General features: G+C 41.7%; 1 protein-coding gene across 1 annotated transcript; it reads left to right on the forward strand.

The window, feature by feature from the left end:
• The first annotated feature begins 1,343 nt into the window (after positions 1-1,343).
• PHF5A (PHD finger protein 5A) lies at positions 1,344-9,851 on the forward strand. Its single transcript, XM_056847269.1, has 4 exons — positions 1,344-1,398; positions 3,624-3,647; positions 5,426-5,592; positions 9,707-9,851. Exons 1-4 carry the CDS (start codon positions 1,347-1,349, stop codon positions 9,794-9,796), a joined length of 333 nt encoding a protein of 110 aa, XP_056703247.1. The 5' UTR covers positions 1,344-1,346; the 3' UTR covers positions 9,797-9,851.
• Positions 9,852-13,578: the final 3,727 nt, after the last annotated feature.

Raw genomic sequence — 13,578 nt, forward strand, 5'->3', positions numbered from 1 at the left:
AGTTCTAATAATTTAGAAAAGTGTTTTGTTTGCATTGTTTTCCACTTCTGTATTAGGGTTGCCAGCCTCCAGGTGGACCTGGAATTCTGGCATTCCAACTGATCTGCAGGCTAGAGATTAGTTCCTCTGAAGAAAATGGCATCTTGTCGGACTGTATGGCATTGCACCGTGATGAGGTCCTTCCTTCCTCAAAACCCACCCTTCCCAGACTCCATCCCCAAATTTGCAGGAGTTTTGAGCACACATGAGGCTGCTTCATACTGAATTAGATCACCGGTCCATTAAAGTCAGTACTGTCTACTCAGACTGGCAGCGGCTTTCCAGGTTTTCAGCAGAGGTCTTTCACATCAACAACTACCTGTTCTCTTTAGGTGGAGACACTTGGGATTGAACCTGGGACTTGTAGGTTATCCGGGCTGTGGGACCATGGTCTTGGTATTTTCTTTCCCGACGTTTCGCCAGCAGCTGTGGCAGGCATCTTCAGAGGAGTAACACTGAAGGACAGTGTTACTCCTCTGAAGATGCCTGCCACAGCTGCTGGCGAAACGTCGGGAAAGAAAATACCAAGACCACGGTCCCACAGCCTGGATAACCTACAAGAACCAATGAACTCTGACCGTGAAAGCCTTCGACAATATTTTGAACCTGGGACCTTCTGCATACCAGTTTCCCAGAGTTGGCAACCTGTTGTGTTTGCAGGTGATGGGAAGTGTGTTATCTGTGACTCGTACACTCGTGCGCATATGTGATGAGTGGCAAACCACCTCTATTATTCTCGTCTTGAAAACCTTACGGGGCCGCCATAAATCGCCTGCGTTTCACCTTCGTAGCCATATCCAAGGCACAATAGAATAGAGGACACTGTGGTTTGAAAACGCGATAGCAAAAGGGTGTTTCTAGCCCCTCCTGATTTGTTTGAACTTTAATTACTATGTGCCAGTCACGCGGCGGATTCTACTCGGAACCGGAAGTGAACTCCTTTTTTGTACTTCTTGGTGACTGTTCGTTTTCAGTCTCTATGGTACCAGTGACGACAGTTGAGTTGGTTAGGTTCGTAAGGTCCTGGAAGAAAAGTATCTCGCGGCATGCGAGGGGTTTCCCCCCCCCCTCCATCCCTTGTTGCTTTTATCAGTATTTTAAAACTTTGGATTTAGACAGAATTAAGTGTTTTGGTGGCGTTGTTGTTTTAAAAACGGGCGTTTGGTGCTTAATGCACAGCGGTAACTTGTACAAACTCTGGTTTGTACAGAAGACCTTCCTATTTGCCAGGACCTCTGGAGTGGAAAGGTCAAGGGTGAAGGAACACGAGCGGCGGCGGCGGCGGCTCCGGGCGGGAAGCGTAGGGGATGGCCAAGCACCATCCCGATCTGATCTTCTGCCGCAAGCAGGCGGGAGTGGGTGAGACCCGGATGCCTTCCAGTTTCATCAGCCCGGGCTTTTCACGTTCCCGTGGGGGTTTGCTTGCACGGTGGCGCGTGAACGGGGAGGTTGGGAGGCTAAAGAGTTTGGGGTGTTGTTAATGAAGCGAGAAAGTAGCTGGGGCCGGGCATCGTAGAGGCGTGTACGATTCTTGAAGTCTATATTTGTTTATTTCAGATAGGAGAATCTAGAATGGGGGGGAGAATTTCCTCCCTCTTCTACAACACAAGAATCTTTCAGAGGTGTAGCCGCGTTAGTCTGTTGCAGCGAAATTAAACAGCGGTCCGGAGGCATAAGGATGACAGGAATAAATGTTGCTAGTATCCCTGAACTCCGCTTTAATTTTACTAGAAGTCTTATAACACTGAACGATATTAATTCGCTGTAAACTCGAAGCAGGGAAAGAAGTACTTGGTCACACAACCTACAATTAGCATATGGAATTCACTGCCTCAGGATACAGTGATGGCCACTAACTTAGATAGCTTTAAAAGAAGATCTTGCATCTACTGAAGTGAACTCTGACTCACGAAAGATTCGGGGGGAATAAAGTTTTGTTTGGAGTAGAAAAATTCCCTGTTTTCTATACACCTATCAATAACTATTAACCATAACAGTTGAATGAAATTTCTGTGCTCAGAGGATCTATGCTATTGATGACTAGTTATGGGAGGCAAACAGCTGAGGAGAGCGGTTGGTTTTATGCCTTTGCTTCTGGACTTCACAGAAGCATCTGCTAGTCATTGTTGTCATACAGACCTCTTCTTATGAAGACTAGTCCGGGTTTGTCCTCTGTATAAACTAGTTTCCACTTAATGAGTTCTCACTTCCTCAGGTTGTTAAATCCCTCTTAGCTGAAAGAAATGGAAATTATTCCACACCACTGCAAAACTGACACACTGCACCACTCAGGGATCATAGAGGGGGTACTACTCTGCACATGATTGTACTGAGGAGAGTGTATACATTTTCTTTAATGCCGAATACTGCAAAAAAAAGTTTTTGCCACATTGCAGTGATCATAAGCAGTGTTAAATGGTCTTGTTGCAGCAGTGTACCCAGTAAATTAAAACATGCTGCTATGGTTGTATAATGTTAATGCATGATTTACAATTATTAAAATTCAAGTCAGTCCATGTTTCCATTTAAAAGGATATTGGGGTGGTGAAAGGTTTTTGTGTTAAAAGTATAAAGAGCTTCTTGGGGACACAGTACTTGCCTGAAATTAAGCACCTGGATAAGGAAAAGACAGTTCCACGTGTTCGTATAATATGCGTCAAGTGACTTTCTTAAATGATAAACGTTTAGAACTTATCAAAATGTGCAAGTATGCATAAAGTCACAAACTTGCAGTACTAATTTCTTCCTTTATTATGCAGTCTATGTTGAATAGCTGGGGAGAGGCACATACTCTTGGATATAAAGTTTACAGCTTGGTAACTGCTGTAGTAGAAAGGCTAAAATAATGTCTTTAGTCAAGGAATTTAGTTCCATGCAGCTACCAGTGTTTGGCCTGCTGTCCTCTACTATGTGGCACAATTGCTGAACATAGCTTTTATGTAATTTATTGTGTGACTGTGTGTCATTGTGACATATGTGGAATAAAGGTTTGTATATTATATTTGCATCATAATAGCACATGGCTCCCTGACTGGCATTAAGTTCTTTTTAATTAATGTCAGTTGGAAAAAACAAGTGGCAATCTTGGCAGATATTGGCAACAAGAGGAAAGTTAATGTTTTTCTGGCCTAAGATTGTTTGCTTTGGGTTTACTTCTAACATTTACTGTGTATGCCTAAGTATACGTACTTGGAAATTATATGTACTTGGAAACAAGTCCCACTGTTTGAATCAGAACAAAACCAAACACAATTGCTTAAAATGTTATTTGCTGCATGGTGCTATATCATAAAATTATTTTAATATGCCTATCTGCCTGCTTGCATATTGAAATAAATGGGCCTCAATTCTCAGTAAATATGACCAGGAGTAGGCGGCAAGAAACTGTCAGACAGGCCTGTCCCTGGGATATCAACAGTGAAGCCTTCATTATAAATTTATTTTTAAATTATTTGTGTCTGGGAACACCACTATTATGTAAGCTTCATTGCAGTGTTGTAAAGAGTATTGAAATAATGTATATGATGTGCACTGAGTATTTAATTTTTATATAAAATGATTTTTTTTCTCTTTACCTGCTGTAGCTATTGGACGACTGTGTGAAAAATGTGAGTATAGCTACCAATGTCTGGTTTGCCTTTTATTATTAGCACTCCAAAACTGCAAATCAAAAGACCTTCCAGATTTTCTGCTGATTTTCCTTTTAAAAACAGGAACTTGGCCAAATCTGTTTCTGTATTGGAAATAACATAATCGAATTGATTTGTACAAAGCAACAAACACATCAGAGAAAGTATCTGTATGGAATTATAGTAAAAGAGTATAAATTATTTAACTTGGAATTTAAACAATCTATGCCTAAAAATATGGTTTGTCATTATGATTGAAGCTTAGTTATTATTTTTTGCTTTAAAAATTATATAGGTTTTTTAACTTCTAAAAAGTTGGCCATCCCTCTTTCCACTCCTGCCACCTTCCTGGATGCTATGGGATAATAGTGTAGCTTCCTCTTCTGACCTTTAAAGGTAGTATATGTATTGCTCCAGTAATGCCACACCTTCCCTTCCCAGAGGGAAAGAGAGAATCCTGTGGTGTTGATGACTCCAGCACCCCTGACATGCTCCGCTGTCTCTACTGGCCCTTAAGGCTGGAAGAAATGGGTACACTACTAGCACCACTGTACTGAATTCAAAAACCAGGAAGAATATGGAGCCTTCACTGCAGCTGTTTGTCCCACCCTTGAAAGGCAGGAGAGATTATTATAGTCATGACCTGGTGTTCCTTTGAACCCAGTGCTGTTCTTGAAGGTGCCTTTCCTAACTTTTCTTAGCTTTACATGTTCAGGAAAAGCTACACTAGTAGCATTGTGTGTGTATAAAGTGCCATCAAGTTGCAGTCAACTCATGGCGACATATGGGATTTTCAAGGCAAGAGACAGACAGATGTGGTTAGCCAGTGCCTTCTTCTGCATAACAGCCTTGGTATTTCGTGGTGGTCTCCCATCCAAATACTAACCAGGGCTGACCCCGCTTAGCTTCCGAGATCGGGCTATACCATGCTGCCTTCCCTCTATCACTAGTAGTATTACATCAGGTGTTTTTCCAGTTCAGGGAGAGGTAGTTAACAGTGGAGAGATATTGCTGGTCACATGTTTATCTATGGCCAATTGCGTATTGCCACACAAACAAAAAAGTATTTGTTTCGTGGAAAATGGCAATCTTTGAAGAGAGGGAAATGCAGCTTCTGCGCAGCACATTGCGGATTTGACTGCCAAAGGAAGCAGCATAAGCCCCTTAACTATGCAAAAAAGCAGGTTAAACAAGTCCTTAGGAGGATGGATAGTTAGATGGATTAAGGCGCTAGTAACGGGATATTAACCTTTTTCATCTCTACGTTGCTGGCTTGGATATGCTACAGATTGCTAGTGCATGTCATTACCATCTGTTGACTATTAGCCTGCTTGTTGAACTTCATTTCTTAAATTGGGGGGAATCTGTGGTGATCCTGACTTCAGTGCTATGTGTAAACTTCCCTGTTCACCTTTTTAAATTAAAACAAAAAGGTCAATACTGAACATCCCCTGCGTGGAGCTGCTTTTGGCAAACTATGATGTTAATTTGGGCTACAGATGAACTATCCTCCAAAAGCTGTTCCAAGTGGATGAAAAATATGTGGCAGGCTGGTTTATAGAGAAATTCAGCCAGGTGCCTTAGGTTGCACTCCACAGATACCTTCCCTTAAATGTAAACATCCTGGCTTAATTGAAGCTCAGTCCCAAATACATCTATTTGAAAACAACTCTCACTGACTATTTGGGGGGGTGTAATCTAGTTAACTCTGTTTATGATGAGGGCATCTCAAGTGAAATCTGCTGTTGTGTTCGCAGGTGATGGGAAGTGTGTTATCTGTGACTCGTATGTGCGGCCCTGCACACTAGTGCGCATATGTGATGAGTGCAACTATGGCTCCTACCAAGGGCGCTGTGTGATATGTGGAGGTCCTGGAGTCTCCGATGCCTATTACTGCAAAGAATGCACCATCCAGGAGAAGGATGTAAGATTGTTAACTGGCGCTTATGGTCTTCGGTCCTTAAATGTTATCACTTGTTCTCATTAAACATTACTGTTGTCTACTATGCTGAGTAAACATTTGAAGCTTTGGAATGGCTGTGGGATCCAATGTTTCTAGGTCTGTGCTTGCCTGCTTCAACAAAGGCCCATCCATATTTGACTGTATTTGCAAAGTACCTTGCAGTTAGCATGCTTCTAATTTCATCTGTCTTCTGATTGCAATCCTGTGGAGAGGACTGATTTATGCCCTAAATAAATCCTATCCATGTTTAACTCGAGAATGTGACATACTTCCAGGTAAACATACATGGGGTTTGTTCACATGTGTGCATGTTGTTTGGTTATTCAACTGACATTTTTAACAGTTGACTAAGGCTGGAAATACAAGTTCTGTGCATCATGAGGATGCTGTTGAAAAAGGTATTGTCATGTCATATTCTCCACTCCAGGGTTGCCAGCTGCATGGGGGGGAGTCCTGTCTCTTTAAAATATATTTAATATGTTGAACTAAGCAGCTGAAGCTTTTCATGATGAGGAGGTAGATAACATCACCCAGGAAATAATAACCCATTAAGCCTCTATTAAAGAGACATTACATTTTTTTTTCTCTGGGCTGTTGGCAACTCTATTTTGCTGTTAAAGTGCGCAGAACACCTAATCTGTGTTGTGATATCATCAGAGCGTGCACTTTTCTGTCCAAAACCACATCCATAATGGGCCTGAGGAAATACATGATGTAACTGGTAAGTTATCCTATATAGTAGGAGGGACAACTCAGCAGAGGGATGCTGGTTTTGGCATCATCCCTATGTTAATACATAACATGTGATTCTGTCCTACTAGCATGGAAAATATCAGGAACAGAATTTTTTAAAAAATATCAGTGACACAGTTGAACAGTTGGCATAGTATAAATAGCATCAACTACTTAATCACTGCAAGAGCCCCATGGAGCAGAGTGGTAAGCATTCAAAGCTCTGCTCACAACCTGAGTTTGATCCCGACAGATGTTGGTTTCAAGTAGCTGGCTCAAGGCTGACTCAGCCTTCCATCCTTCCAAGGTTGGTAAAATGAGTACCCAGCTTGCTGGGGGTAAAGTGTGTAGACCGGGGAAGCCAATGGCAAACCACCCTGTAAACATGGGGGGTTACCGCACTTTGTATTCCCAGCGATGTATTAAGAGTTTGAAAATGTTATAAAAAACATCTCTTAAAAAGGGTTTTTGGATACCACGGCTTATAAATGGTTGGAAGACGTCTTCACAGCTAAAGGGGCCAAACAAAGTGTGAACAGTATTTTTTATAACGTTTTCAAACTCTTAATACATCGCTGGGAATACAAGTGTGGTAACCCCCATGGTCTGCCTAGTAAATGTCCTGATGTGTCATCAGCCCATGGGTCAGTAATGACCCTGTGCTTTCACAGGGGACTACCTTTCCCTTTTTTAAACCTACTTAACCATTGTAACCCAGTGATATTCTTAAAATGCACTGGGCTACAACCGCATTCTTGTTCTTTCTGTAGTTCTAAAATCCCTTTCTAATCTGACTCAAAAGTGGAATACCTGTTCTCGACTGAGGCAAAGTATTATATTAAAAGTTATAATGTTGTCATAGCAAAGGTGCAGTTCCTTTGTACCAGGAACAGGTTCAGACATTAACAGTGACTGGCTGCATAAAAAGACTTTGTACCAGGGAAGCGCCACTTATGTTTGAGATTAAGAGCCAGCAGAGGACTTGCGGAAGAGGTAGCAAACATCTAATTGTTATCCAAAAGGGCAGGAAGGTGTAGTGATGAGCAAGAAGGGCTTGAGGAGGTGGTTTTTAGAAGAAAGGCCTGATTCACTTACGGGTATACATTGGAGTATCTCATTATTTGGCGATCTGCAATGGAATGTGTAAATTGCTTTCATTGAAAAGTGCTGCGCTAGAGGTGGTGTGAAATTAATGCCTGATGTGTTAATCAGTCGTGTGCAAATCAACAGTTGCTGCAGGTCAGTGCATGTGCGAACTCTTCAGTGCCACAGAAGGCACAAAAGCTGCTGGGGAATGTGAACAAAGTGAACCTAAGTCACTGTGTTGGTACAGTGCAGAGCATTGCTGCATCCTAGCTAAGACAGGATACACTGAAGGTGATCATCAGCAGGTGCTACAACAGGAGGCCAGGATATATAATTGGCACTGAATTTAAGACCAGTGTTGTATTGACTGTCTTGTAAGGCTTATTGTATGGTAATCTCAAATCATCAGAATGTCCTCTGGAAAACAAGAATAGGATTCTTAAAAAATGGGTTAGTTTCTGACTGGGGAGCTGTGCACTGATTTATTGGAAGCAAAGTGTAGGGGACGTATTGCATTGGTTGAGCAGACAGGATTATGGAGATCCCATAGGAGAGGCAAAAAAAAACCTGGTATTGATCTTGTGCTTTTGCTCATGTGGTACGTTTTCAGGGAGAGAAAGAAGATGCCCCACCAAGGTTTAGAGTGGTGCTGTAATATGCTAGCAAATGGCTGCTTGCAAATAGCCTCTTCCAACAGCACCCTCCCTTATCTTCGTCCCTGTGTAGCAGCTGGAGATGGCATCTGCCTTGGGGCTGTCGCATCTCATCCACTCTGGATTATTCATCAGCCAGAGAGAAACACTCTTCTGCTGCCTGGTCTCTTGCAACCCTGTCGATGTTATGCTGGCTACAGTTATTTGCTACATTAAGGCTCAAATGCTGTGCACCTTCACCTGACAGTAAACATCATTGAACAAAGAGAGGCTTATTTCTGAGCAAACATGTACAGGATTGCATATAACCCGGTGTTCTATGACCCTCATATGCAATACACAAGCTTTTAAGTTATCCCTGATCAGGTTTTGTTCATTTGGAAAAGTGTTTTAAAGCTCCCCACCCCCAATTGCCTGTAGCTTGCAATGGCACCCATGGATTTTCTTCTTCCTTACCATGTCATAAACTCCTTTCTTTATGTTTGATGGCAAAATGTGGTAGGAGGCTGGAGTGTGCTGACTGGAAGAACTCTGCTGCTGGAGAATAGCCATGTGATCTTTGCTGTCCTTCTTTTCATTCTAATCCTTACAGCACCTAGCATAGATTAAGCCAGTTTTTCCTGTTTCATTTGCATGGAACCAAAGTGGAACCAGGACTTACTAACTTAGGGGAAGGCTGTTTCACTCCATAAGGCATCTCGTGTCCCATTACTGCCATCTTTCAGACACTTGATTTAAAGCTAATAATTCTTTATATGAACTGCTCTTCTTTAAAGGAGAGTAATGATGTAGTTGGTATCTATACCAATGTAGTTGGTATCTATATCTCTTCCTTAAACTCAGGGCTTTTTTGTTTTTCATTTGACCTAACTGTATGCAACAGGACTTCCTGAGGAACTCAGGTCTCATATTTTTCTTCCTGTTTTGTAATTACCATGTTTATAGCCGTCATGGTTGTTAAAATGTGTGGGAATTATCTGATGAAAGCTCAGCCAAACAGAGTTTTTGGTTACAATATGTGCAATGCTATCCTGTGTATGTCAACTCAGAAGTGAATCCCACTATGTTCCACAGAGCTTCCAAGTAAGCATGCAGAGGTTTGCAGCCTTAGTTTTGTATGGCTCCCTCTCTCCCTCCCCTCAGCCCATGTCTGCTTTCCCTGTCTCTGACCTCCCCAGTCTTTGTGAAAATACTCTGTAAAACCGCACACTGCAAATAGCAGTCTGCTCAAATAATATAGCTGTATGCCTGTGCATGTAATCGATTCTGAAAATAGCCTGCATGCCTCTGACAGAGAAACTGAATCGCATCACAGTCCTAATCGTGTACACAGAAGTACACTTTAAAAAACTGTTAGTTGCAGGGTCCATCTTCAAAGAAGCTTTCTCCCTCTTGTTTAACTCACATGGATTCTGAAAGTTTTTTCTTCATTAGCATTGTTTGATTCATATGCAAAATCTGTCGTCAACCCACTCTTAAGATTTCTTTGTTTGGGTCACAGGCATTTTTATACCCCATTTGAGCAATGGTGTAGTCGGCATGATCAGTCCACTAGGTCAGTATGATTCAATCATAGCCCATATCTCTCTTGTGTTCCTTCACAGCGGGATGGCTGCCCCAAGATTGTCAACCTGGGCAGCTCAAAAACAGATCTCTTCTACGAGCGCAAGAAGTACGGATTCAAGAAAAGGTGATGCTATTTCCATCCTGATGCACCTGCCGGAGATGGGAAGGATCCTTCACATATCTTTGGACCACAGTCTCCCCCCCCCCTTTGGAAAGCAGTCAATTGGTTTTCTTTTTCAGTTTCAAACTGTTGGGAAAGCTAGTCTCTACAAATAAATCCTGGGAGCGTCTTGGCTCACTTCCCTTTCCTCAGCTGTTGCTAATGTTAAGAGAGGAGAAGACTGTCTCCATCTGTACCTCAAATTCTGAAAGTTTAGATTTCAGCCCCCTTGATTTCCATTCTGTAACTTAATGGATAGAGAACCTTAACATCTTGTGGCTGACACCTTTCATCACAAATTTAAGACCCCTCCCATGTTTTCCCTGAAGAAATAGCTAACCAATACTTTCTGTCATTATGGATTACGTAACAATAAAGGTTTTTTTTAAAAAAAATACTCTTCTGCTTATCTCCATTCTATTTCTCCTGCACTTTCCTTATTAGAAACTACCAGGGTCACACAGGTATAATATGGTCATTTTCAGTAGTGGTGTGTGAAGTCCACAATACTGTTAGATTTTAAGAATCAGCACTTGGTATTGCCATAATTTTTTTTGCATCAGTGCAGTATGGTTCAAATGCTCATGTACTTGAAAATACCTATCCTGTCTGTTGCTGAGAAGGTCTGGTTGTCTCTTGAATCTTATTCAGTTCTTACCCAATGAGGTTATCCACTTGGAACTACTTCATCTTGTAATGAAATCTTCCTGCTAGTATAGACAAGAGGCCTATGTGAAGCAAACTATAAAATGATGGGTGTTCCCAAGTGAGGTTAATCTTTCCTTTCCATATATGGAAATGCTGTGTCTTATGATTACCTTGCTTCCAAATCCCAGCCACGTGCTGTATACAACTTGTGGTCCTATCGGAAAATAGTTGGGCTATGACAAAAGAGGGTGTGGCAATGACTTTTGCTTTGAAGTACTGAGGTGGCTTCTGTGTGGTAGAAAACACCCTCCTGAGAGCCTTCGAGAGCAAAGTCCATGGAACAGGTTCAGCAGGAGAAGTAGCTTCCCAACTTCTCTTAACTCTAGGCCTCATCCTTACCTTCTAGGGTTTCAGAAAGGAGGTCATTCTCAACTGACCTCATTTACTTCCAGACTATTGAGTGGCTATTGGGCAAAAGAGATTAAATAAAAGACAGCGTCATTGTTATGATTGATGCTGTTTCTCAAATGCTGTGAGTAGAACAGGTCTTGCTCTTCTTTAGACAGCTTCCTGATACAGTTGTTATTTAGGATCTGTAGCCCTAGTTTCTTAATACTCCTGGCTTTCTGCGGCTTTAAATAAAACATGATTTTACCTGCTAATGGCACTAGTGACTGTTACTATGATTATGCTAGAGACCAGTCTGATCTATGATCGTTATTGTGTCTTGGACTGGAATACAAATAACCAGATTCAGAATAGTGAGATACGCTGATAAGCTCAACAAGTTCAAATGTAGAATAAGAATTCTCAAAATTTCTTTCTTCAGCCTCCTGCCTTTTCAGAAGCCATTTTTTGTAGGATCCTGTGTTACTTGGAAACTTAAACCTGGGAAGGAAAGATATGAGAGAGAATGACAGAAAAGGATGTGAAGAAGAAAAAAGAAAGATGGGCTGGAACTGAGGGGATAAGTGAAGGACATAAAGATGGCTGAAACCAAACTGGCGTCATGTCATGAAAAGTGGGGAGGGTGCTAAGCAGTGGTAGGAATGTGATGGTTGCCACTGCCAAGACCACAAACAAGCAGCAAAGAAGGGGAGGGGCTTTTGTGAAACCTCTTCGCTATCTCCAGCTTTCCCTTTAGAGCAGCAAAATGTTGCTAGAACAGTAGGTCGCATATCAAGGCCTGCCAAGAACTTGACAACACTTCCAGTTCTCCAGATTTTAGTCCACTGCTCCAAACCACCGCTGTTAATCACTACACCACGCTGGCAGCATTCATGAGCCACAGCTCACTTCTTCAGATACAGCTAGAATGTGATTCCATCTATCCTTAAGTAGAGAAGAGTGAATTAGACACACAATGGCAAGTAAATGACATTAGCAGGCGGGATTGGATTAGGTGTGATATGCAGAGGGGGTAGTAAGTGTGGAGAAATTAGTATTGGTAATGAGACAGGAATTCCAGATCTCTATTCAATCCAGGAGAATGCATTGTCTTTAGCTTCGTTATTAATTGTAATTCAGCAGTCTCTCTAATCTCCCTTTGTAAGAGAACTGCTACTCTTAAATCAGCAACTGAATGTCCTGGAAGGTTAAAATGTTCCCCCACTGGTTTCTGAATGTTGTGGTTTTTGATGTCAGACTTGTGTCCATTTAATGTTTGTCACAGGGACTGGCCTTTTTGCCCAGTGTAGAGGGTGGAAGGGTATAGCTGACATGTGATGCCAAAATCACATCAGAAGGTGAACAGGAGTATGAATCTAAGGTAGTATGGCTGATGTTGCAGGGCCCAGTTATGGTGGTTGCTAGGATCTATATGAAAGCAACATTGGCACCTTGGTTTGTTGCAGGCCTTGGTATTGGAGTCCATGCTATTGTTAAGTAGTTTATCATTGCGGGTGCGAAGTTGTTTTAGGTTAGCAGCCTGTCCGTAAGCAAGAAAGGGTCGGGCCCCCAGTACCTTAGTGAGGGAAGTGTCACAATCCAGCATTGGTTGTTGATCATTAATAATACATTGGATTGGCTTGAGTTGTGAGCTGTACATAAACACCAGAGGTGTTCTCTTGTCATTTTCCTTGGGCTTGTCTTGTAGCAAGCTGTGCCTGGGTATCATTATGGCCTTTCCAATCATCTTTCTTAACATATCAGCAGGATATTGTAGTTGCAAAAATGCTTGCTGTAGGTCCTTTAAGTGAGTATCTCTGAAAGGTTGGAGCAGATGGGACTATAGCATAGGGCTATAGACAATGGTATTGAGCAGTTAGGGGCATCCTAATTATGGAATGGCCTGCCTAGACAGTTGCATGGAAGGTCTGTGTCTAATTTAGGGGACAAGGCTTACAAGTGTCTAGGGTTTTCTACAGAATTACTTGAGGTTTGCAGATACTCTGATTTTTATCTCATTTTCTGTTCTCTTTATGGTTTAATTTGTTCTGTTGCTTCTTGCTTTATTTATTTAATTTTTTATTTATTTAATTTTTTTCTTTTTTTGGTAAGCTGTTTTGCAAACTTTTAGTAGAGAAGCAGCCTGACTTACAGTCCCCACAACTAAAAGCTTTGGGAATTAAAAACCAAAAATCTTCTATCCAAGTCTACGTTTTCATTGTCACTGTTGTTGGAACTGAAGCGTTACGGAAACATAATAGATTTAAGGCATCTGTGCGAAGTGGAAGCAGAATTCCCTAACAGGACAATGGATTGTATTCTATGGGAGTGCTGTTTAATTTTCTTTTTCTACCAAGCTGTCACCTCTTGATAGAATTAAGATAAATGGTTCACATGGAGGTAGCAAGTTAATTCACTATGTCTCTGCCTTGGTTCCTCCTCCAAAAGCAGCACTAAAAATTTTATTTACTTCACCATATTTACATAAGGTAGACATGTCTAGTATAGCTTTACATGCCATGCCGCATTGGTCCTGGTATGTGAAAGAACAGGTTTAAAAGTATTTCTTGCAGCATCTTTAGTTCTGTTGTGTATTCTTGGGAGAGCCTGGTGCTTTCTGAAAACCAGTTGGCTCATTGATGCAAAATGACAGCCGTCATGCTGGATGGTGTGTATGAGGAAGTAGGTCTGAGTTCTTCGGGAGTGAAGAGCATT

Source organism: Euleptes europaea, chromosome 3 (assembly GCF_029931775.1).
Source record: "Euleptes europaea isolate rEulEur1 chromosome 3, rEulEur1.hap1, whole genome shotgun sequence".
NCBI lineage: Eukaryota > Metazoa > Chordata > Lepidosauria > Squamata > Sphaerodactylidae > Euleptes > Euleptes europaea.

Excerpts from the sequence above, each read along its gene's own strand:
- PHF5A (XM_056847269.1), top strand. The coding sequence starts at position 1,347 with ATGGCCAAGCACCATCCCGATCTGATCTTCTGCCGCAAGCAGGCGGGA. Across the intron at positions 3,648-5,425 it reads TGGACGACTGTGTGAAAAAT|GTGATGGGAAGTGTGTTATC; the intron begins GTGAGTATAGCT and ends TTGTGTTCGCAG. Across the intron at positions 5,593-9,706 it reads GCACCATCCAGGAGAAGGAT|CGGGATGGCTGCCCCAAGAT; the intron begins GTAAGATTGTTA and ends GTTCCTTCACAG.